This window comes from Crocuta crocuta, unplaced genomic scaffold (genome assembly GCF_008692635.1).
Source record: "Crocuta crocuta isolate KB4526 unplaced genomic scaffold, BGI_CrCroc_1.0 scaffold130, whole genome shotgun sequence".
Taxonomy (NCBI): domain Eukaryota; kingdom Metazoa; phylum Chordata; class Mammalia; order Carnivora; family Hyaenidae; genus Crocuta; species Crocuta crocuta.
In genome coordinates, this window is record NW_027527920.1 from 411,006 (window position 1) to 431,894 (window position 20,889).

The 20,889-nt window shown below is 51.5% G+C and overlaps 2 protein-coding genes across 6 annotated transcripts; one reads left to right on the plus strand and one right to left on the minus strand.

Annotated features, from left to right (window-relative positions):
- Nucleotides 1-2,332: 2,332 nt before the first annotated feature.
- FAM219B (family with sequence similarity 219 member B) lies at nt 2,333-7,998 on the plus strand. Of its 2 annotated transcripts, none has more exons than XM_077745638.1 (5): nt 2,333-2,458; nt 2,685-2,772; nt 3,463-3,540; nt 3,920-3,968; nt 5,524-7,998. In XM_077745638.1, the coding sequence occupies exons 1-5, from the start codon at nt 2,335-2,337 to the stop codon at nt 5,689-5,691; spliced, it is 507 nt and encodes a 168-aa protein (XP_077601764.1). In that variant the 5' UTR covers nt 2,333-2,334; the 3' UTR covers nt 5,692-7,998. The 2 variants fall into 2 exon arrangements, with proteins under 2 accessions (XP_077601764.1, XP_077601772.1); XM_077745646.1 differs by having other exon boundaries at nt 5,527-7,998.
- Nucleotides 7,999-8,994: 996 nt separating this feature from the next.
- On the minus strand, nt 8,995-15,999 carry MPI (mannose phosphate isomerase). Of its 4 annotated transcripts, none has more exons than XM_077745612.1 (8): nt 15,948-15,999; nt 15,353-15,480; nt 14,454-14,654; nt 13,653-13,794; nt 13,135-13,317; nt 11,238-11,411; nt 10,288-10,490; nt 8,995-9,766 (listed from the first exon to the last, which is right to left on the minus strand). In XM_077745612.1, the coding sequence occupies exons 1-8, from the start codon at nt 15,961-15,963 to the stop codon at nt 9,548-9,550; spliced, it is 1,266 nt and encodes a 421-aa protein (XP_077601738.1). In that variant the 5' UTR covers nt 15,964-15,999; the 3' UTR covers nt 8,995-9,547. The 4 variants fall into 4 exon arrangements, with proteins under 4 accessions (XP_077601738.1, XP_077601745.1, XP_077601752.1 ...); XM_077745619.1 differs by lacking the exon at nt 15,948-15,999 and adding an exon at nt 15,836-15,936; XM_077745626.1 differs by lacking the exon at nt 15,948-15,999 and having other exon boundaries at nt 15,319-15,388.
- Nucleotides 16,000-20,889: the final 4,890 nt, after the last annotated feature.

A 20,889-nucleotide genomic window follows, 5' to 3' on the forward strand; every position in this document is an offset into this window, starting at 1 on the left:
ACCCTGTGGAGGCCAATCAATTAGCCTCTTGGCAGCCTCATGAGATTTTGGGAGTTTCTACAAGGATCTGGAGCTTCTTTCCAGCAAGCCACAAGCACATCCCTGGGGGGCCAGAGAAGCCAAGAGCCAGGACAGCTCGGTGCTTTGTCACACACAGACTCAGTGCACTTTCACCCTTCTTTCCACAGGCTATTTTACATTATTTGTTGCTTATGATGGGTAGTGACGTTTGGTTCCATTTTAAAATGTACAAACTGGAATGCCTGTGTGGCTTAGTTAAGCATCTAACTCTTGATTTCGACTCAAGTCATCATCTCACACAGTTCATGGGTTCGAGCCCCGCATTGGGCTCTGGATTGACAGGTGAGAGCCTGCTTGGGATTCTGTGTCCTTCTCTCTCTGCCCCTCCCTGCTCTCTATCTCTCTCTCAAAATAAACATTAAATTTTTTGAAAATAATAAAGTAAAATGTGGAAACTGATGAGGGAGCCACAGGATGGCTGAGGGCTAAGCACAAGTTAACAGCCTCCTCTCCCCTCAGGTGAGATATGAGTGATATTCCTCAGGCACTCCTGGCTGCCAGAGAACTAAGGAAGGGGGAAAACAAAAGGTTAACTGATAGAGATCACAGTCAGGCAGGACACAAGGCTCCATCTGTTTACAAATGTCTTAGTAAACTACAAGAAAAATGCAATCTTATCAGTAGCCTAACTTCCACAAACCCATAGACTCAAGTTTCCTGGAGCCCTAACATCTCCGTCTCCTCCAATAGTGATGTGGGGAACAAAGCTAAGAAGGAAACGGTAGATAAAATTAAATTTCGTTATAACCTGTAGCCCATTGGCAAATACTTGAGGCAGGCAGAGTATAACATTTCTCCAGGAACTTCCTACTGCCTTAATCTTAATGCTTTGCCAGAGGGAAAAACAACCTTAACTTGAAGACAGCCAGGCCTCCAGTATCTGAGGAGTCCTCTATAGCATATGAAAATCCTTTTGGAAACCTCCCTTTAAAATAAAAATAAAAATAAAAAATTTTATGTCTTTATTTTTTGAGAGAGAGACAGAGCGTGAGCGGGGGAGGGGCAGAGAGTGAGGGAGACACAGAATCCGAAGCAGTCTCCAGGCTCTGAGCTGTCAGCACAGAGCCCGACGCGGGGCTTGAACCCACAGACTGTGAGATCATGACCTGAGCTGAAGTCGGATATTTAACCAACGGAGCCTTCCAGGCTCCCCTAAAAAACGTTTTTTAAATCTATTTATTTATTTGTTTTTTTATTGACAGAGCGCACGCAAACACGAGTTGGGTAGCTTGGGTAACGGCAGAGAGAGAGGGAAGGAGCACCCTAAGCAGGCTCTGTGCTGTCAGCTCAGAGTTCCACTTGGGGCTTGAACTCAGGAACAGCCTTGAACTCCGGAACAGTGAGATCGTGACCTGAGCCAAGATGAAGAGTTTGAGGCTCAACCAAGCCACCCAGGCGCCCCAGAAACCTCCCTTTTGCCTTCACCTCCCCGGTCCATAGTATAAAATCAGCCACTCCTCAGAACTACAGTGCAGCTCTTTCTGCCGAGTCCTGTCCTTATGCTTTAATAAAGTCACCTTTTTGCTCCAAAGCGATCTCAGGAAGTCTTTTTGGGCTCTCAGCTCTGCCTCCTCTCTCCCCGCCCCACTCCAAAACCGCATCAGAAACTGAGGCTAGAGAGGGTTTAGCACCAAGTATTACTTGAAATAACATGGGTTTGAAGTTAGATGGATCAGTTTAGGCAATGCTGTTAGTGTGTGACATCTCAAGGTCCTTGAACCTCTCTCTCGAAGTGTTTCTTTTCTGGAGAAGGGGGGCTAATATCTCCCTTTCTCATACAGCTCTTTTCGGTTCAACCCAGACTCTGCACGGCCCGCCTTTGGCAGGTGGAGTCGTGGCGAGAGAACCCACCAGGAGACACTGCGGTAAGCACCGGTGCGCCAGGGGGGAAAGAGCCCCGCCCAGCAGGCGTACAGCCGGGGCTTTCCAGAAACATAGATACTATGATTGCACTGGAGACAGAAATAGCCTTGACATCCCCAGGTTCAGGCCGCCTACAAGTACCACAGTGTGTCCCAAAAGCCGGAACTGAAACTTCCTAGTCCCCCGGGGTGCGGTACGATTGTGCCGGCCCACAGCAGGCGGGGCCGGAAGTTTTGAGCGGCTGCAGCCGGCGCCTGCGCGCCGCCATCTTGCTCGGAAGAGACCGCCTCCCTCCCCGCCCAGGCTCCGAAAGCCGAGAGGCGGGGCTGTGCGTCTCGGCGGGCCGTGGCGGGGCCATGGCGAGCGCTGAGTCCTGCGCGCCCNGGCGCGATGAGGCTGCCCTTCGGGCGAAGCGGCAGCGGAATCCCCCGGCTGGGAGAACGCCCCCCGGCGATTGTGGAGAAGAGAGGACCGTACATGGTGACGCGCGCGCCTTCCATTCAGGCCAAGCTGCGTGAGTGCGGCCGGATGGGGGGCTGGGGCGTGGGGAGGGTCTCTGCCTGGGCGGGCTACCTTGTCCCCTGGACGGGCAACGGAGACCTGCTGAGGATACCCTGGAGAGGGCAGCTGCATCCCGCTTCCGTCTCGAAAATGTGTTCGGAGAGAGCGGGCTCCTGGCGTTTGGGAGACACGGCAGAGTGGGGAAAAAAACCCGCTGACCTGGGTCCTTTGACTTCCAGAGAAACACCGGGACCTGGCCAAGGCCGTTCTGCGGAGAAAAGGCATGCTGGGGGCCTCGCCGAACCGCCCCGACTCTTCAGGGAAAAGGTCTCAGCAGACGCCATCGCTGTGCCAGCAGTTTCCAGAGAAGGCCTTAGTGCTCACTCTGGGAGACAGAGTTCTCACGCTTTTAGACCGAGCTAGTGATTCTCCTGGCGCCAACCCATTTAGTCCACTGTTGTCAAATGGGAAGAGGAAGGACCTTTTCTTTTCCTTTACGGATGTGATGGTGTCAGGGAAACGGCTTTGGAATAACAGAGTTTTGTCCGTGCCTAGGCTCCTTCACTGTCTGAGTGTCAAGCTAGGCAGGAACACAGTGGCGGGGGCCTCTAGGAGTGAGGATAGCTGGATGGGAACAGTTAGTGCTGAATTTCTTTTTAACAGAATGGTAAACTCCGAGGGCTGGAGGGGACCTTTTCCAGTGCCTCTTACAGTTAAGGGATAAAATCAAGAGAGGTGAAGAGAGATGGGCCCAAGGACTTGCAGTTAAGTGAGGAGGGGGAGCTTTCCCAGGTTCTCGAAAGAGTAGGTGTGCTTTTCCTTAGAAGCAGTAGGGGTGTGGGGTGGAGAACTGCATATGTCAAGGAGCTGCAGCAGGCAGTGGTGGCTGTGTGTGTGACCAGGTAGAAGGCAAGAGAGTACTGCAGTCCGTTCTTTCTCCATTAGGGCAAAGGCTGGCTTTCGCTGTGAAATGTTGGTGCTTCATCCCTGCCTGGTCTCTTCTCTGTCTCCTCTCAGGTCAGTGAAGTTTAACAAGGGCTACACTGCCCTTAGTCAGAGTCCAGATGAAAACCTGGTGTCCCTCGACTCTGACAGGTGAGTGCTGTCTTTGGAAACGTCCCTTGGGGAGTGATTGGGGTAAACTGACAGATTGCTTCCAAGACCCTTTGCGCCTGTTCCAGGGCTGTCTTCAGAGCATCGTCCCTTCCCAACATAGTTTGGTTAGAGGACTCAGGCAGTCATGCTGCTCTTGGATTTGGAGTACCAGCCTTGTGTGTGGGACTCATTCCCCCCCCCCCCNTGTTAGTGACAGTGACCCTAGCCCTGCTTGAGCCCATGGAAAGAGCCAGGGGTACTCAAGACTTGGGCTTGAGTTCTTTTCTGATGTGTAGTCTTGGTTTCACAAGGCCTCCAGACCCCTTTGTGTGCTCTCCACAGGCACCCCCCTGAGCTCACTGTTTTCCTCTTCTCCTAGTGATGGGGAGCTGGAATCCAGATACTCCTCCGGGTATTCCTCTGCAGAGGCAAGTCCAGAGCGCCTTTCTGCACGGGGCCAGGCTGCAGGCAGCGCCACCGCCACTGCCAAATGCTTGTCTTGTGCCTGCTGTAGGCACGGCACTGTGCCTGACTTCCGGTCTGTTCTCCAATCTTCTACTCTGTCTTACACCCCCAGCAGAGGTATAGGTGTCTGAGGAGGGCTGTTGAAAATCCAGGAGACTATAGACCCTTAGGGCTGAATAGGACCTCGCAAGTCTTCTGGTGTGGGTGACCCCTTAGAAAAATCCTTTGGGGAAGTAGAGGAGAAGAGGAAAAAAAAAAAAAGAAAGAGAGAGAAAAGGAATCCTCTTGATAAATCCCACCTAAGTGTTTACCAGCCTCTGCTTGAGTGCTCCTTGTAACTGGGTTCTGTCTCCAGGAAGCTTTGCTGCCTGCCCTGTCTCCAAAACACACACATACATACACACTCTACTTTTTCAGGTAGCTCTTAGAGAAGCCTTATTAATTTGAAATGTCTCCTGCAGGCTGCACTCAGTGGTCCTAGGCCTGCCCTGGACCCAGTGTCCCCCAGTAATTCTAGTTTTCCATCCTTTGATGGCCTCTTATATGAGATCAGCCTTCCTGGCCACCCTTCACCAAGCTTACTTTCTTCTAGGCCAAACAACGTCTGTTCCTTCAGTTCCGTCTATGGGAACTCAGACTGAGATACTACTGGGCCGGCCTTTTTGGACATGTTTCCAGAGTGACGGTCCCAGACCCACTGGGACTGTGTCTGTTCTGGCACGTGCAACTTTCTGCCTTTATCAGATAGAGGTGAAGTGCTGGGGACAAGACTATAGACCACTAATGTTTTTTCCTGGTTCTCCTGGAAACCCATGGCCACCCCCTGAGTTTCTGCCAAAGAGAATAGAGGCAGTCTGGAAATTTTGAATATCCAGGTGCCTAACATTGTTAAACCTAAGAAAAGAAAAATGAGCCAAGAGCCGGAGAAAATCCTGTGCCATTCCCAGTCTCCTGTTCCTTCCTCTCAGCAGGACTGGTAAAGCGAGGCGGACAGGTTCCGCTTTGCAGGGAAGGAGCTCTGCTGGCCTGGGAGGCTAACGTGTCTAACCAGCAGTGCAGACAGAGCTGCTCCCCACCCCGTGTCAACGGAACTCCTATTCTCTTCTATTGTCCTGGTATCATTGACCCATATTCTCCAGCCCTCATAGTGACCAGCCTGGGTTCCCAGTGGGAGTGGTCAGGCCACTGACTTTCGATATAATCTGGAATCTGATGTTTACATCAGATGCTTTGAGATTCTTCCGCTTTGAGATTCTTCCCTGACAAACAGTTCCCCTGGGGGTTATTGACATTGCAGCCCATACAGTGTTGGCTCAGGGCACTTGGGGCCCCTGACTGCTGGCCGAGGCACAGGTAGAAAAAGGGGGCACTTCCTCCCGTAGTTCGGTGGTGTGTGGAGTTGGCCTGGGGGTGGCACATGAACCAGAGGTTCTGGTAGGGAATGTAGGCCTGCCCTTTGGGCAGCAATTACTTCTGCTTTGCCGCATGGCTTATAGTTCTCTCCTCTCCTGCTCTTAGCAGGTGAACCAGGATGTGAGCCGGCAGCTGCTCCAGGATGGGTATCACCTGGATGAGATTCCAGATGACGAGGACCTGGATCTCATCCCTCCCAAGCCCGTGGCCTCGTCAACATGCTCCAGCTGCTGGTGCTGTCCTGGGGACTCTTCCTCCTGTACCCTTCAGTAGACACAGGCCCCTAGGACGCGCCCTGCTCACCATGCCTGCAGCAGAGCCCTGTTGGCCCTTCTTAGGTCACAGAGTACAGTGGGGCCTGCTGTCAGCCTCAGAATCACTGGAGGCACTGACCCTCTGGGAAGGTCAATGACCTGTAGTTATCCCTTCCCTGGTGCTTCTCAGGCCAGAGGCCCCCATCTGGGCCATAGGGTGATAGGTGGGATTCTGCAGTTTTCCTCTGCTGTTGGAGCAGAGTTTGGAGAAACCACTTTTATAAGGGCAGGAACAGGTGAATTCTGGCTCTTGTAGTCAGGGACAAAGCTGGCTAAGGAAAACTTGCAAATATCTTGACCGGTAGTTGTTATGCTCTTTGGAGGGAGAAAGAGCCTTTGTGCCCAGGCTGTGCTGGATGCAGAAAATGTGTCTGGAAGCAGAAAATAGCACTTTATGGCTTTCAGTTCGGGAGTCTTTGAAAAAGAATGGCTGCATGGAACCAGTTTAAGAAATTCCACATGCTCTCCTCCTCCTGGCTCCATGATGGGTTACATGCTTGACTCTCAAGAAAGCATGAAGCAAGGCCCTCTGGGCCTTTCCCTTGTGCCTGCTTGGCTGTGGCAGGGAATACAGCAGGTTGCTTGATGGCACAGCAGGAACAAAGCTTCCAGAATCTCCGGACCGACCCAGGGCATCCCCAGCTGGCTCAGACTGTCTGGGTGGATTTAGTGACTGTGGTCAGCCCACCCCTAGTTAGAGAAAAATTGCTCCGCTATGTACATATTTATTTATTTGTCTTTCCTTGATGGCCATTCTCTGCCTGGTCTTAGTTCAGTACCCAGTCTTTGTAAAGGTCGGGTGAAGGGCCTGGAGCTTGTCCCAGAAGCCTGCAGGTTTGGGTGACCAGCAGAGGGAGCTGCAGGGAGCGGTCAGGCACCTCCCTATTGAGCTTTTTAAACTTGGGAATAGCAGTGGGTGAGAAATGTAGTGCTACAATCGCATGGGCTTTGACAGCCAGAGGCTCACAGGATGGGGAGGAGGGACCCACGCCAGCTTCCAAGCCCCTGCCTACGGAGCTAATAGTCCATTGCAGAGGGTTTTGCTTCACCCCAGCATGGGCCTCATGGCAGATACAGAGGAACGGGCTTCACAGTAAACCTGGGGCCCAGCCCTCAGGGTGAACACAGTTGGATCAGGCCCAGTCTCCCCAGTCACCATGCTGTCCTCCACCCCCAGCATCTCTTGCTATGCCAGTCCCAGTCCTCTCTAAAAGTTAGTTTTCAATGTTTGTTTTATTTTGCCTTACCTAGAGCTCTGGTGAGGCCTAAACAGTCCCCAGCCTAAGGGATGTGGTGGTCAGGATTGGGGTGTGGGCCCCACATGGGAGAGTACCTGGTCTGTTGCTTCTTTTGATGTCCTGTGGCCTCTAGAGGTATGAGGAATGACATGGACTCTTGCTCAACCACATGAGGTGATTGGACGGCTGAGAAGGTCTGTTATTTGTTAGATGTAATCTAGTAGCATCACAGCTGGAAGGAGATGGGTCAGAGGCACCTCGAAGTAGGGTCTGGAGAATAGGGGCCACAGATGCTCTCAGGAATGGGACAGGGAACGTCACATAGGCGCCTCACATTCTGACTGCTTTGTGCAAATGCCCACAGGCATTTGAAGATGTGAGAACATCCTCGTCCTAAACCCCTTGCCCATCCACCAAGACTATTCAGGCCTTTCTGCTTTCTGCAGAGGCGCATGAAGAGAGGACTCCGATGTAGGGCAGTGTAGAGAGACAGTGGTGGTAGCAGGAAGCCCAGTGTGGGGCCACATTGCTTGGGTGGATGGGGGGGGATTCGGTTAGGACAGGGTAGCTGAGCATTTGGCAGCAGCCGTGGTGAAGGCGGCAGGGCCCCAAGGTGGACCTCCAGCTGGTGGTTCTGTGACTCAACACTGATGTACTTGCCTGCACCTGTTCCTGGGGAGCATGTTCCGGAGCCGGTCGGCTCCATGTAGAAGGCATTACCTTGTCGGGAAAGTTTGGGGAACAGAGTAGCAAGGCAGGGTAGAAACAGTCTGCTATTTGGGGCCAGAGGTCCCAGGCTAAAAGGTCACCAATAAAGGCACCAAGGTGCCTAAAGCCATACTGCCTTAATTCAGAGTGCTGGGTATTCTGAGGGAGCCGGCGCCCTGGGGAGGGAGGGTGTATTCGTGCTTCCCTCACAGAGGGGAGTGTGTGTGTGTGTGTGGTGTTTACAGAATACTCCACAGAACTCTTGGCTCAGGCTTCTGCAGCTCTGGAGGTTTCTAAGAATAAACACAATCATACTAGTAGTTGAGCGTCTCTGTGTCACGATAGGATTTTAAAGACAGGCCTAGACCACACAGTCTTCTGAGTCCTGAAATGAAGAAATAGTGTGATAGCCCCTCCTGGGACCTTGTGTGCCTGCTATTCCCAGTGGGCATCATTTTAGGGCCTGTGTCACTGGAGACCATGGATGGACCAGACCTTTGGACAGGACTTTCTCTTTAGATTGTGTTCCCTCTGACCTTTTCTTCCCAGGTCATCTTTGGTTTTTAGCTGAAGAAAATTTGGGGGCCAAAACAAACAACCCAGAACAAATTGGCCAGAACTTTTTTGAAGGTAGTTTCCTAGATTTCCATCATGCAGGGGGTCCACTCTGGGCAATGGCCCAGAAAGATCCCTTTGTGGCAGTCTAAATGCTTATCCCACAGGAAGGAGCCAACAGCCTGGGTCTCCGCTTAGTCTGTGACAGGATCTAAGAGTGCAGTCAGGTATTTCAGTGGCAGGACAGCTGTGCCACCTCTTGCAGACTAGAGGGTAGGCACAGGAGAGGCGATGCCCTCTGTACTTCCTGCCAGTTTAGGAAAAATGGCTAGGTTTCTCTTCACAACACAGGTTGGATTGCCCCAGGCACAAATCCCTGCATGTAAAGTGACTGAATGTGCTCTAGAGAAGTGGCTGATGAACTCTGAAGAGCCAGTCCTTATGTTTGGCATCACAGGCCATATAGTCTTGCGCATCTACTCAGTTTTGCCACCATAGCCTGAAAGCACCTGGATGGCATGTAAATGACCAGTGTGGCCACTTCCAGCCTGGTGGCCTTAACATGGTGATTCCAGCCCCAAGGCCAACTGGAACATTGGAGAGGAGAGTCTTAACACTGACAGTACCTTAGATCCATCTTCCACATACACAGGACCGGAGGCCTGCCTGCAGGCTTCATGTCTAAGGCCGAAGCCAGCTGAAGTCCAGCCTGCCCACCACAGGGAGCTCTTAAAAGCAGAAATTAAAGCAAAAACCAGACATCCAGGAAGGACTCTTTTATCAGCCCACTTCAGGGACTGGAACACTAAAGGCTGACTGCTCTATATCACGGCCTCAACACAAGTGATCTTTAATTGCCTTGACAGAGTCAGGGTGACAGTGAGTAATGTAAGTCCACAGGTCTGCTCTTTTCCCTCCTTTGCATTTGAGGAAATGGGCAGTCCCAGAACACCCTGTTCTTAGACACTACTCACCTACCCTGTTGCTGTGCGTGATGCTTAATAAGAGGTTTTACCAGCCTGCCTATGGGCTGGAACAGATTGCAGCTGCCTCCTGCCTTGAGAGCCTGGCTCGGGTATGGTGAAACTACGAGGGGAGTGTCAGCCCTTAGTTCCCACCGGGGTCCTTCTCCCGCGAGAAAGATGGTTTGTCCTAGGCTTGCTCAGGAGTCACTACCTTCAAGTTCACTACTCTGCCCCAGCTCTTCCAGAACACAGTCAAGTCCAGGACAGGGGATGGGTTTGAGCTGGGCCTGAGAAAAGCTGGCTGGGATTTAGGATAACCGTCAGAGCACAGCCAGAAAGGCCGTGGTCTCTACAGCAGGCAGCAGGCCCGGAACATCAGCAGGTCATCGGGCACAATGAGCTGCAGGGAGACACTCTGATTGGCCCCGATGAAGAGCACCCCGCCGCGCTGCAGGGGTATTGGGGTCTGGGCTGTGGGAGTGCTGGCTGTCACTCTTCCCTGTACTATCAGTAGGATGCTGGCCGAGTCCACTGCCAAGACCTTGTATTCAGTGATGGAGCCGGGGACCTGGGCAGAAAGAAATAGTAAGATGAGGCACTTTTGTTTTCTGTTCCTGTCGGCTCGCGGTGGGTCCAGGACAACCCCAAAGATAGTGAGAGCAGAGCCCTGCCGCCTCTTCCCTACTGCTCAGGCTCCTGTCAGCAGGAGGCCTACGTCTGGTCTTTGGTACAGAGGAGTAGGTAGGCCCTGTGGCTACGCCTCCTCTAGCCCCTAAGTGAGCTGAACAGAAGGGAAACCCAGCCCCAGGTATTCTCCACCCTGTGGCCCTTGCCATGCTTTTTCTTTTTCTTTAAATGTTTATTTTGGAGAGGGCATGAGCAGGGGTGGGGGCAGAGAGACCATCCGAAGCAGGCTTCGTACTGTCCACGCAAAGCCTCATGTGGGGCTTAAACCCACAAACCACAAGATCACCACCTGAGCTGAAGTCTGATGCTCAACTGACTGAACCAGGTGCCCCTTGCCAGGCTTTTTCATGCCACACGAAGACACCCACCGTAGCTGCCACCACCCCCACCCTCCCCACTCACCTCCATCTTCATGACGGTGAAGTCCGGCACAGGGGGATTATAGATAAAGAGATAGGGGTCTTCTTGACTCCGCGTTGGAAGAAAGAGCCTGTCCTTGCTGGGGGTATAGTTGAGCATTTCACACAGAGTTGGCACATCGATGAACTTGGGTGTCAGGCCAGCACGGACAGTATTGTCTGAACACGCCATACACTCCACACAGTCTGGGGACAGACAGGTGCCAGGCACTCACCTGATGAAGGATGCCTTGGAGTCAGGCTCTCCAGGGCTGGGCCTCCTATCCTGAGGGCTGTAAGCCCCCTGCAGAGCTGGGTAAAAGTGTGTGAAATGCATCATCTGGGAGAATGGACTAAGGTATGAGACACCAAAAACAGGCGGCAGGTCACCTGCATGTTGTCCATCACGTTAGCTCCTGAGGGAGCCCCAACCCCTCCCAGACTCTTCTACCATGGGACCCTGACTGTGGGTGGATAAACAGCCAAGAGTCAAAATGTGACATCTTTCTGTGGCAATGTATTTTCACATGAAAATCTCTGGATAAACAGACATGCAAAGGGCGCATGATGCAGGGGAGAGGATGGCAGCCTTGGTCCCATGTAACCTGATGTTAAACTGTTACCTGCGCCATGCACACAAGGCCTAGCGTGAGAGGACCTAAGCTGGCATTCTCCATCCTTACTGGCTACTTCCCTGCCCACCCCCGGAACCCTGGGAGGTTAGAGCTGGATGGGACCTTAAAGGTCTCTCCTTGACCACCCCACCTTTTATCTAGACGAGGAAGCAAGGCTTTGTAGTGAGATGTACTGCTCATCAGGGGCGCCTGACTGGCTCAGTCGGTGGAACATGCAACTTTTGACCTTGGGGATTGTGTGTTTAGCCCCACATTGGGTATAGAGATTACTTAAAAATAAAATCTTAAAATCTTAAAATAAAAAAAAAATGTGGCTCACCTCCTTTCAGGTAGGCATGGGGCACATTGGCCTCCAGAAACATGGCCTCTCCTGGCTTCAGGGTGAGCAGGTTCAGGAAGTAGATGGCAAAGCATCCAATATCCCCAGGGTACTGCTGATGCAGCCGCAGCAAGAGCTCACCGTTGATGTCCTCCATGTTGTGTCCAGCAGCCACTGAGGGTCAGAGAGGCCCCGAGGCCATTTAGGAACCCTCAGTGGTGTTCACAGCCCCACCACGGCCAGCAAGTCCTGGGGAAGTCCCTACCCACAGAAATCTAGAACCTGGAGGGTGTGTTTGCCTGGCCCCATCCCCACCTTCTGTGGGCTGGCCTTCCTTGATATTCCAGCCCACAGAGGTGCCATTTTGCCTATACGCTCAGCATTACCCTAGCCAGGGAAAGGGCTAAGGTCTAGGGCCAGATAATCCGTTGTTGTGGAGGCTGTCCTGTGCATTGCAGGATGTGTAGCAGCATCCTTGGCCTCTACCCACAAGATAGCACTAGCACCCCCATCTATATTTTGAAACAAAGAATGCTCCAGACAATTGCCAGTGTCCCCTAATTGAGAACCACTGCTGTAGAATCTCCATGTACTGAAGGGATGACCCAAGAGTTCCACATGGTGTGACTAACTGTCCCAGCTGGTCCAGGCCTTTCCCTTTCACAGCACTGAGAATACTAGGTCTCAGAAAAAGTCCCCGGCAAACCAAGATGGTTGATCCCCCCCGAGAGCAAGAGGCAGAACGTGCCCAGGGCCAAAAATGTATCCCAGAGACTAACCAGGGGAGGGAGAGCTCAGCCTGGGCTAGATTAGTGAGGGAAGGCTTGGAAATTGGGGGAGGGGAAAGGTGGTGGGCAGAGATATCTCAAGTGGGCAGAGAAGGGGGGAGGGCACGAGTAAGTGAAAGCAGAGTGTGTCAGTGCCACAGCGAGGGAACTAGCTGGTCTGCACTGGAGGATGGTCCTGAGCCGTCATACAGAGACGTGCTGAAGGCCCGTTCGGTGCTAAGCCCTGGGAACACAAGGACACATCAAGGACACAGATTCTGGCCTGGAGAAGACCCCAGTTTTAACAGGTGACAGAGACTCATAGGTGCTACACCTCACATATGAACAGGTCAAGAGCGTTCCGTTCCACCGTGAGCGCAAGAAGCCCTAAAGGGGAGGGGTGCCAGCAGAGATGACCCCACAAACCAAACAAAAGAACCCAACGAAAACCATATGCTCGGGTAAGATAGTTTCCTGTGGCTCCCAGGTGGCGGGAGGCACGTGTAGAGAGAGAGCCGGAAGAGAAGGGGCTGGGGCCTCATCGCGTGTGCCACAGGAGCTCAGGCTGGAATCCACTCTGCTTGTACTGACCTCCAGACCCAAATGTGACGACCACACCCATCACAGTCATTTCCGGAACTCTCCTTAGTTAGCACAAGGTTGGGCACAGAGCAGCTGCTTAAGGAAATATATCTATATCTATATAACTAAAAAAAAAAAGATCTGATTGAAAGCTCTGGGCTTCAGGACTTTGGAGAAGAGGGGCATGAGGGTCCCCTTGGGCCCTTCCTGCTTCCGAGCCCCAAAGTATAAGTCCATCCACGGAGAACAGCTGTAGGCCTGGGAAATCTCAGAATGCTTAGGTGGAAGACCTCCTAGAAGTCCTGCAGGCCACTCTGTCTCCAGCCATCTAGGGAAAAGAGCCAGTTAGAAAGCGGCACTCTACCTAAGGCCCTACTCCCCAAGACTAGGAGAGAAACGCTCAGGTACGAACAGGCCACCTAAGTCCTTTCGGGCCCATTTTGATGCGGCCCTTCGAGCAGAGGGGTTGAGAACCCAGTCCTCGCTGCCTGGCGCCCATGCTGGGGCAGTGCAGGCAGGGGCACTGCACCCGGACGCACAGCACCCACCTTGCTGGGAGACCCGCTTCACCAACAGGTTGAGCTGCTCCACCACCACCTTCTTGTCCCTCTTCATCAGCTGGGAGAAGCAGCCCCGCAGGGCGGAGGCCACACACTGGGAGTCACGGCTCAGGCTCTGCTTCAGCTGTGCGGCCGCATTATCTCCAATTAGAAACTGGAACTCGGGCACCTCTGCAGGAAGGCCAGGCCAGGGCCCGTATCAGGAATGGCAAGGCGGAACCCGCAGAAGTGGGAAGCCGGAAGAGGCCTCCCTACTCCATCCCTAGTCAAGGAGCCAGGCAGTGCTCCGCAAACATTGAGGTGAAAACCAGCTGCTCACCGCCAGCCCTAGGAACCACACGTGGGCCTGGACTCACAGGTCCGCCCCAGTGGCTTTAAGTGCCAACCAGCCCCCCAATTCCTGTGACACTCAGCCTCTGTTCTCTGCCACTATTCCAACTCCGCCCTGGGTTGTCTGTGCACCCCAGGCCCGATATGCACGTTCTCAGTATTTTGCCCAACCTTACTTGTCAGAAACGTCACAATTTCCTCAACTGGCCGGAAACCACATAAACCCTGGAAGGAGGTGAGGGCAATGGCCATCTCTGGCTTATGGTTGGCATCGGGGTAGTGCTGTGGAGCCTGGAGGTGCAATTTCTCTGCCAGCTCCTGTGGGATGGGCAGGGGAAGAGGAGGATGGTCAAGGTGCAGTCATCACCTAGCAGGACAGCAGTCCCACCCAGCCCTCGCTCTCTACCCACCCTGGTCGCCAGACAGCAGTGGCTTCATGCTTTTGGCAATGAGCCCAGTCAGGGCGTAATGCAGAAACTCAGGGCCTGGACTGTGAATCAGGAAACCCCAACACCAAGTCAAGCTCAGACACTAAGAGGCTGTGCGACTTTGGCTAAATCCTTGTCTTCTCTGGGTCTTACTCTGCCCATCTAGAAATGAGAAATTTGGACAGACAAATGCCTAGGAGTTGAGGCAACAGCTAGGCTGCCTGCCTTGTCCCGGACAACGAACTTTCCGAGAGAGCCAGTGGGAAAACAGCAGATAGAGCAGTTCTGGCTGGATGAGGGGAACCCAGGAAAGAGCATGGAGAAACTCCCTGGGCACAGGCTGGTCAGCTGTCCAGTTAGACTTGGCTGCCAGCATGTGGCACCAGCATCTGGCCTTCCAGAGCTAAACTGGGAGTCGTCAGGCCTGGATTTAGCTTTGGGCCGGAGTGAGGCATGTGGGTGGGATAAAAGCAGCAGTAAAAGCAGTGGAAGGGCCTTGACCTGAGTTCTTCTGTATCCCGACCTCTGCACTCCACTCCAACCCTGTACCTTGTTAGGGTGTGCCTGGATGGACAGGGCAGTTTCAACCGAGAGCACTTTGAAGAGGAAGGGCAGCTTGCCATCAAAGGTGTCTTTGACCTTTGTGCCCAAGCAGTCCTGGTTCTCAGCGATCCACTGGCCTAGGGTCTTCTGTGAGATGCAATTGTCAAGGATCTTGGCATCTCCCCGGGGATGGCACCCCATCCACAACTGGAAAAACAGAAAACATGGGAGGGAAAGAGGAAGAACCTGACACCACCAACCTGAATCCTGAGACGGGCCTCCCAGGCCTGGCTCATGTCACCACAGGCTCATGTCACCACAGACATACAGGAAGGCAGCAGACCCCAGCATACCAGGAGTCAGGGGACCCAATTCAGGCTCTGCCTCCAACTGGCTGTGGAAGCCTGCGTTAGTTATTTCTGGTCTCTTGGTCTCAATTTTCTCATCTGTCCAATCAGGAGAGTGACACCTGCACTGTCAAGGTCACTAAAAAGCTCTCAAATGGCTCTGAGAAGGGTTAACATTCCAATCTCAGAAGTAGAGGCCTTTCTATACTTTGGCTTTATCTCACCTAAATGGGCAGGAAAGATACATATTTTAGGTTAGTTACTAAAATGTAAAAGTCAAAGTCAAAGTTTTAATTGTCAAAAAGGGCTGAATTAAAATTCAGTCAGTGCTGAGAGTTCTTGGGGGGGGGGGAGAAGATACCAGAAATCCCAAAACCTCTCTTCTTCTGGTGCTACCATCTGGATTCAGCGCCTGCCCAGATCTGAAGAGCCAAGAGGGCCTCCTCCCTCTTTGCTGCCCCCTCTCCCGCTGACCCAAATGATTTGCCCCAGGCCTTCTGAGTAGAGGAATCCCTTGGTCTCACCTGCTGGTAAAGTCAAACACAGCCGAAGTCTCACCTCTGCATATGGCTTGTCCTCTGAGATCTGGGCCAGTGGGTCACTGCTGGCCAGCAGCCGAGCCACTTCACTGTTGGAACCCATCTTCCCCCAGGCATACTGCTGCACCACACCGGAAAGTGGGAATACTGGGGGCACAGACAGTGGGTCAGCTTTCACTCCACTCCTGCGGCCTGGTCCTACTGCCTTGGGGAAACTACACACGAGCTGAGGGGTTTTTTGTCTGAGGGATAAAGTCACATAAGGGGTCTGTACGTCGTTAGTTGAGACCCTGCTCCGCAGGCCTTGATGTTCCCATCTGTAAAGCGGGCAGTAAGGCTTTTCCGCGGACGTGAGTCAGGAGTTGCGCTGAGGTGACAAGGCGGGAGCAGGAGGAACCTATTACACAGCATCCCGTCTCGAAGTGACCCATGCGCGGCCCCTCCCTTCAAGACCCTCCTTCGAGCGTTGAAATGGCTCAATCCCCATCGCAGGTGCTCCCACCTCTCCCCGGAGCTCATCCATCTTTCCGCGGAGCCGCAAGCCTGGGTCCCACCTGGTAGCGACGCGACACGACCCTCCCCCACTCTCCTCGGCACCCCAGCCGGCAGCCCACCTTGCTGAACTGCCATCCTGGCGCTACCGGACCTGGCTTCTGGCACGTATACTCTTCCCGGCAGCACCCGCGACGCCCCTGAGCCCAGAGCTTTCTGGGAAATGTAGTTCCTCGAGTGCCTCCTTGGAGGGCCGTGTGCCCGGTGTGGCCACTCGGAGCCCTCTGAATGCCTCTCATACCCTCCAGCGATCTGCAGCCCAGAGGCTTACTGCCCGCAATCTTGAGTCTCAGTATTCATTCACTGGGTTCTTCACAGGACACAGATTTACTGAGAACCGGCAAACTATCGCGGGCTGTTCTAAGGGCTGGTGATAATCCAAGAACAAGATAAGGGTCCCTTTCCCTTTGTAAAGCTTACATTCTGGTGAAGGGAAGACGGGCCTATAGGTATAATAAATAAATAAGTAAATAATATAGAGTGTTGAGAGATAAGTGCTACAAAAAGTTGGGGTGGGAGTGGGGAGTATTTTGCAGAATTAAAATGTCTAGGGAAGGGCCTCCTGGGTGGCTCAGTCGGTTAAGCCAGCGACTTCGGCTCAGGTCACTATCTAACGGCTCATGGGTTCAAGCCCAATAGGGTTCTGTGTTGACAGCTAGCTTAGAGCCTGGAGCCTGCTTCAGATTCTGTGACTCCCTCTCTCTCTGACCCTCCCCTGCTCACGCTGTCACTCTCTCTCTCAGAAATAAGTAAAACATTAATAATAATAATAATAAATAAAATATCTAGGGAAGTCTTATTGAGGAGAGGAGGCTGGAGCACAGACTTGGAGGTGAGGAGGAGTATTCTGGCAGTTTCGGACTCTTCGGTGGGAACATGGGAATGTGTTATATTCTGGAGTAAACAGAAGAGAGGCCAATGTGGCTGGAGCAGTGAGCAAGTGTGTATATGTGGAGGGGGGATAGGTGGTACATGTGAGGTGATCAGAGGAAAGGCAGTGTGCAGAACTTTGCAGGCTACTGTGAGAACTTCAGGTTTTACTGAGTAGCTGAGTCAATAGGAAAGAATTGCTGTGATCTAAGAAGGGATTCACTGATGCTTGATGATGTCAAATGTCACAGGCAAGGCCCTTCACCCATCTGAACTTCAGTTTCTCCCTCTATAATGTTAGAAGGTGAGATGGGATGATGTGGAATGTAGGAAGGCAGTCGGTGCTCAATGCTCCTCTGTTCCTCCCAGCCTCAAGTACTGCAGGACACAGACCCCCAACCCCTCCTGCAGGCTGAGCTGCTCACAGGGAAGTCAGGGAGAATCACCAGGAGCTCTGCATGGTGAAGGCTGGGCTGGGGCTTGTTTGTGGATTGATCTTACTAAATCACTGAGTGGCTCAGTTGGTTAAGTGTCCGACTTCAGCTCAGGTCATGATCTCATGGTTGGTGAGTTTGAGCCCTGTGTCATGTCAGGCTCTGTGCTGACAGCTCAGAGCCTGGAGCCTGCTTCGCATTCTGTGTCTCCCTCTCTCTCTGCCTCTCCCCTACTCACACTCTTGTCTCTCTCTCAAAAATAAACAAACATGGAGAGCCTGGGTGGCTCAGTTAGTTAGGTGTCCAACTTCAGTTCAGGTCATGGGTTCGGTTCACAATTCATGGGTTTGCGCCCCATGTCGGGCTTGGTGCTGACAGCGCAGAGCCTAGAGCCTGCTTCAGATTCTGGGTCTCCCTCTCTCTCTGCCCCTCCTCCAGTCATGCTCTGTCTCTCTCAAAAATAAACATTTAAAAATTAGAAATAAATAAAATAAATCCTCTGGAAAAGCCTCTGACATCCAGACCTCACTCAGTAGCCCAGGAGGAGGGCAGCCAGCTAAGGCACCTGGAATGAGGGGCTATAGTCCTGACTCTGCTTTTCCCCCACCCCCTCCGCACTAATTCCCCCAGCTTATCCTTACGTGCCCAGGGAAAAGAGGGGGTGCTGTTTTCTCTGCCCAGCTGTGGACATTGACCTCTCCTGGAGTGCTCTGGCTCAGATAAATCAGTCTGCATTTCAAGGGAAGCTTCACCATATACTAAGGAATAAGAAAATGGAAAACACAAGAATCCTACAAATAGCACATCTCACATACCTCTTGCCTTTGAATACCTCTCCTTGCCTCATTCCTGCTCCTCCAAATTTATGAACCTTCCTGTGAACGAGGGATTAGTTTAGGCACGGGGGTGGGGGAGGTGGGGGGTGTTCTTGGACCACCTCCCCCACCACTACTACTGAAGCCAGAGTTGGAGTCATTCCTTCATAGCATCTCTCCACAGGCAAGAAAGAACTTAGATCTTTGGGACAGATAGAGCACCACCCCACTCCACTCCACCTTCCTTACAGAAAAATCTATCTGCAAGGGAAACTAGTATGTTTGCCAAGCCTAGAAGCTTTCACCCTTACCTCTTGTCTATCTATAGTAGTACTGATCAAACTTTATTATCTAGTGAGGATCTGCTTTCTTTTCTCTTTTCCCTACTAGACCTTATTCTAATTCAGCTTCACATTTCTGCCAGTACCCAGCTATAGATCAAGCTATAACAGCAGCTAACATTTGTTTTGCTGTGTACTAAATACTGTGCTAAGCCCTTTTTGAGAATTGTCTCCCTTCATTCTCAACATGAGATAGGTAGTGCCTTTAGCCCCATTCTAGAGATGAGAAAGAGGTCTTGGAGAAGTGAAGCAGCTGCTCTAAGAGTAGAGTTCCAATATGGTAGACCTCTTTCCCTCTTGAACAAGTCAATGAGTAAATAGTTGCATGGTGTCTCTTTCACAGAGAAGTGGGCAGATCCCAGAGTCTTTAGAGACAGATGGGGAGGCAGGCTCCACAATGGTGATGTCAAGTTCCATTCTTTCTTCATCAGTCCTGCATTGTACTAGGCTGGGCAGACAAGGAGGAAGCAGGCTTGCCTCATGCTGTGTGAACTGCTCTTTCAGGCTGCAGACAGCAACGATCACTATGCTGCCTATGATGCTGTGATATGCTGAGTTCCTAAAACCTGTGTAATGTCCTAAGCAATAAAAGTGCTGGGGACATCTTTTGTTTCAATATTTGGCCTTTGACCCCAGTTCCTGACACAGAGCTCCTAAATCTCTTGGAATTTCCTGGGTGACCACAGTATCTTTGGTCCTAAGGAGGCAACTCCTAGTGGGCTCCTGGATAGCTTCAGGATGGATGACCAAGCTATGAGTAGGAGTAGAAGCTTGGGACCTTCAGCCCTACCTCTCCCATCCTCTGTCCCCTGGGGAGGGGAGAGGGGAGAGATTAAATTAACAATCAATCATGCCTATATGATGAAGCCTCCATTAAAAAAAAAAAAAAATCCCTGAACTAAAGGGTTTGAAGAGCTTCCAGGTGGGTGATCACATCCATGTGCCAGGAGAGTGGCACACCCCAACTCCACGAGGCAGAGCTCCTGTGTATCTCTTCAACTGGTTGTTCATCTGTATATCCTTTATCATATAACAATCCAGTAAGTGTTCCCTGAGTTCTGGAAGCCATTCTAGCAAATTATTGAACCTAAGGAAGGGGTCATGGGAACCCTGCATTTTTAGAAGCACAGGTGACAACCTGGGGCTTGGGATTGGCATCTGAAGTGGGGGCAATCTTGGGGGACTGAGTCCTTATTTAACCTGTGGGTTCTGATGTTAACTCCAGGTAGACGGCGTCCAAACTGAAATGAATGCTACCGAGCTAGTGCCGGAGAATTGGTTAATGTGGGGAAAAGGAAACCTATATGTCTGGTTACAGAAGTGTTCTATGTGAATATTAAAGGAGAAACCAAAGAGTTTTCCTCTATACTGCCCTCAGAGGGGTGGTTGTGGGGGGTTAGGGGTAGATAGTTTCTAAAGGCACACAAACATGGGTTCTTTTGCTTTCTCTCGCTTGAGGAAATTTCCCCGGAGAAAAGTTGAAGGGGGCCTTAAAGGATAATTGGAATTTAGACAGGAAAGCGGAAGGTAAGACAAGTGAATGATGGTAGGAATAAATATTTACTAAAATGCCTATTATGTGCTTGGTACACTGCTATTACCAGAACTACAATAGTGAGCAAACAGACCCTACTCCTGCCCTTCTAGAGCTTACAGTCTAGTGGGAGGGCGAGACATAAACAAATAACCACCTATACAAGAGTATACTTAAAATCTGCAATATGTACTGTGAAACAAAACTATAGGGTTATAAAAGCATTTGTTGTGAGGGAAGGAGGTGATCTAACCTATTTATTGAGTAGTGAAGCTGCTCCTGAAGAAGAGACATCTGAGCTTGGATAAAAGGATAAATTGGGGTTAATTAGGGATGATGAAGGCATGGACTAGAGCAACCAGGAAGAAGGAACATTAAGGGCAGAGGCCCCCAGGCAAGGGGAAACAAGGAATGTTTAAGGAACTGAAAAGCCACAAGGAGGGCTGGAATCTATGAGGGTGGGGACAGGAAGGAGTGGCAAGAATAGATAGGTGGGGGCAGATCCTACAGGACCTAGAGGCCTCACCAAGAATTTGGGCCTTTATGGAAAATAAGTGAATGACTTTAAGCAGGAAGGTTAATAATAATGTATTATTTTAGAGGAATATTTGTATAATATTTTAAACAATATTATTTATAATATTTTATAATAATATCTTGTCCCCTTTATTTTTTTAATGTCTATTTTATTTTATTTTTGAGAGAGAGAGACAGAGCATGAGTGGGGAGGAAGGGCAGAGAAACGAGGGAGACCCAGAATCCAAAGCAGGTTCCAGGCTTTGAGCTGTCAGCACAGAGCCCGACTGAACTTATGAACTTCGAGATCATGACCTGAAGTGAAGTCTGACACTTAACCAACGGAGCCACCCAGGCGCCCCTATTTTGCCCCCTTTAAAGAGATCTCCGGTTACAACAAGAACAACAGTAGACCAATTAGCAGCCCTGCCCCCCTGGAATGAGAGTGGCTAGATTTGGTGGCAGCCCAGATGAACAAAGCATGAAGAAATAAG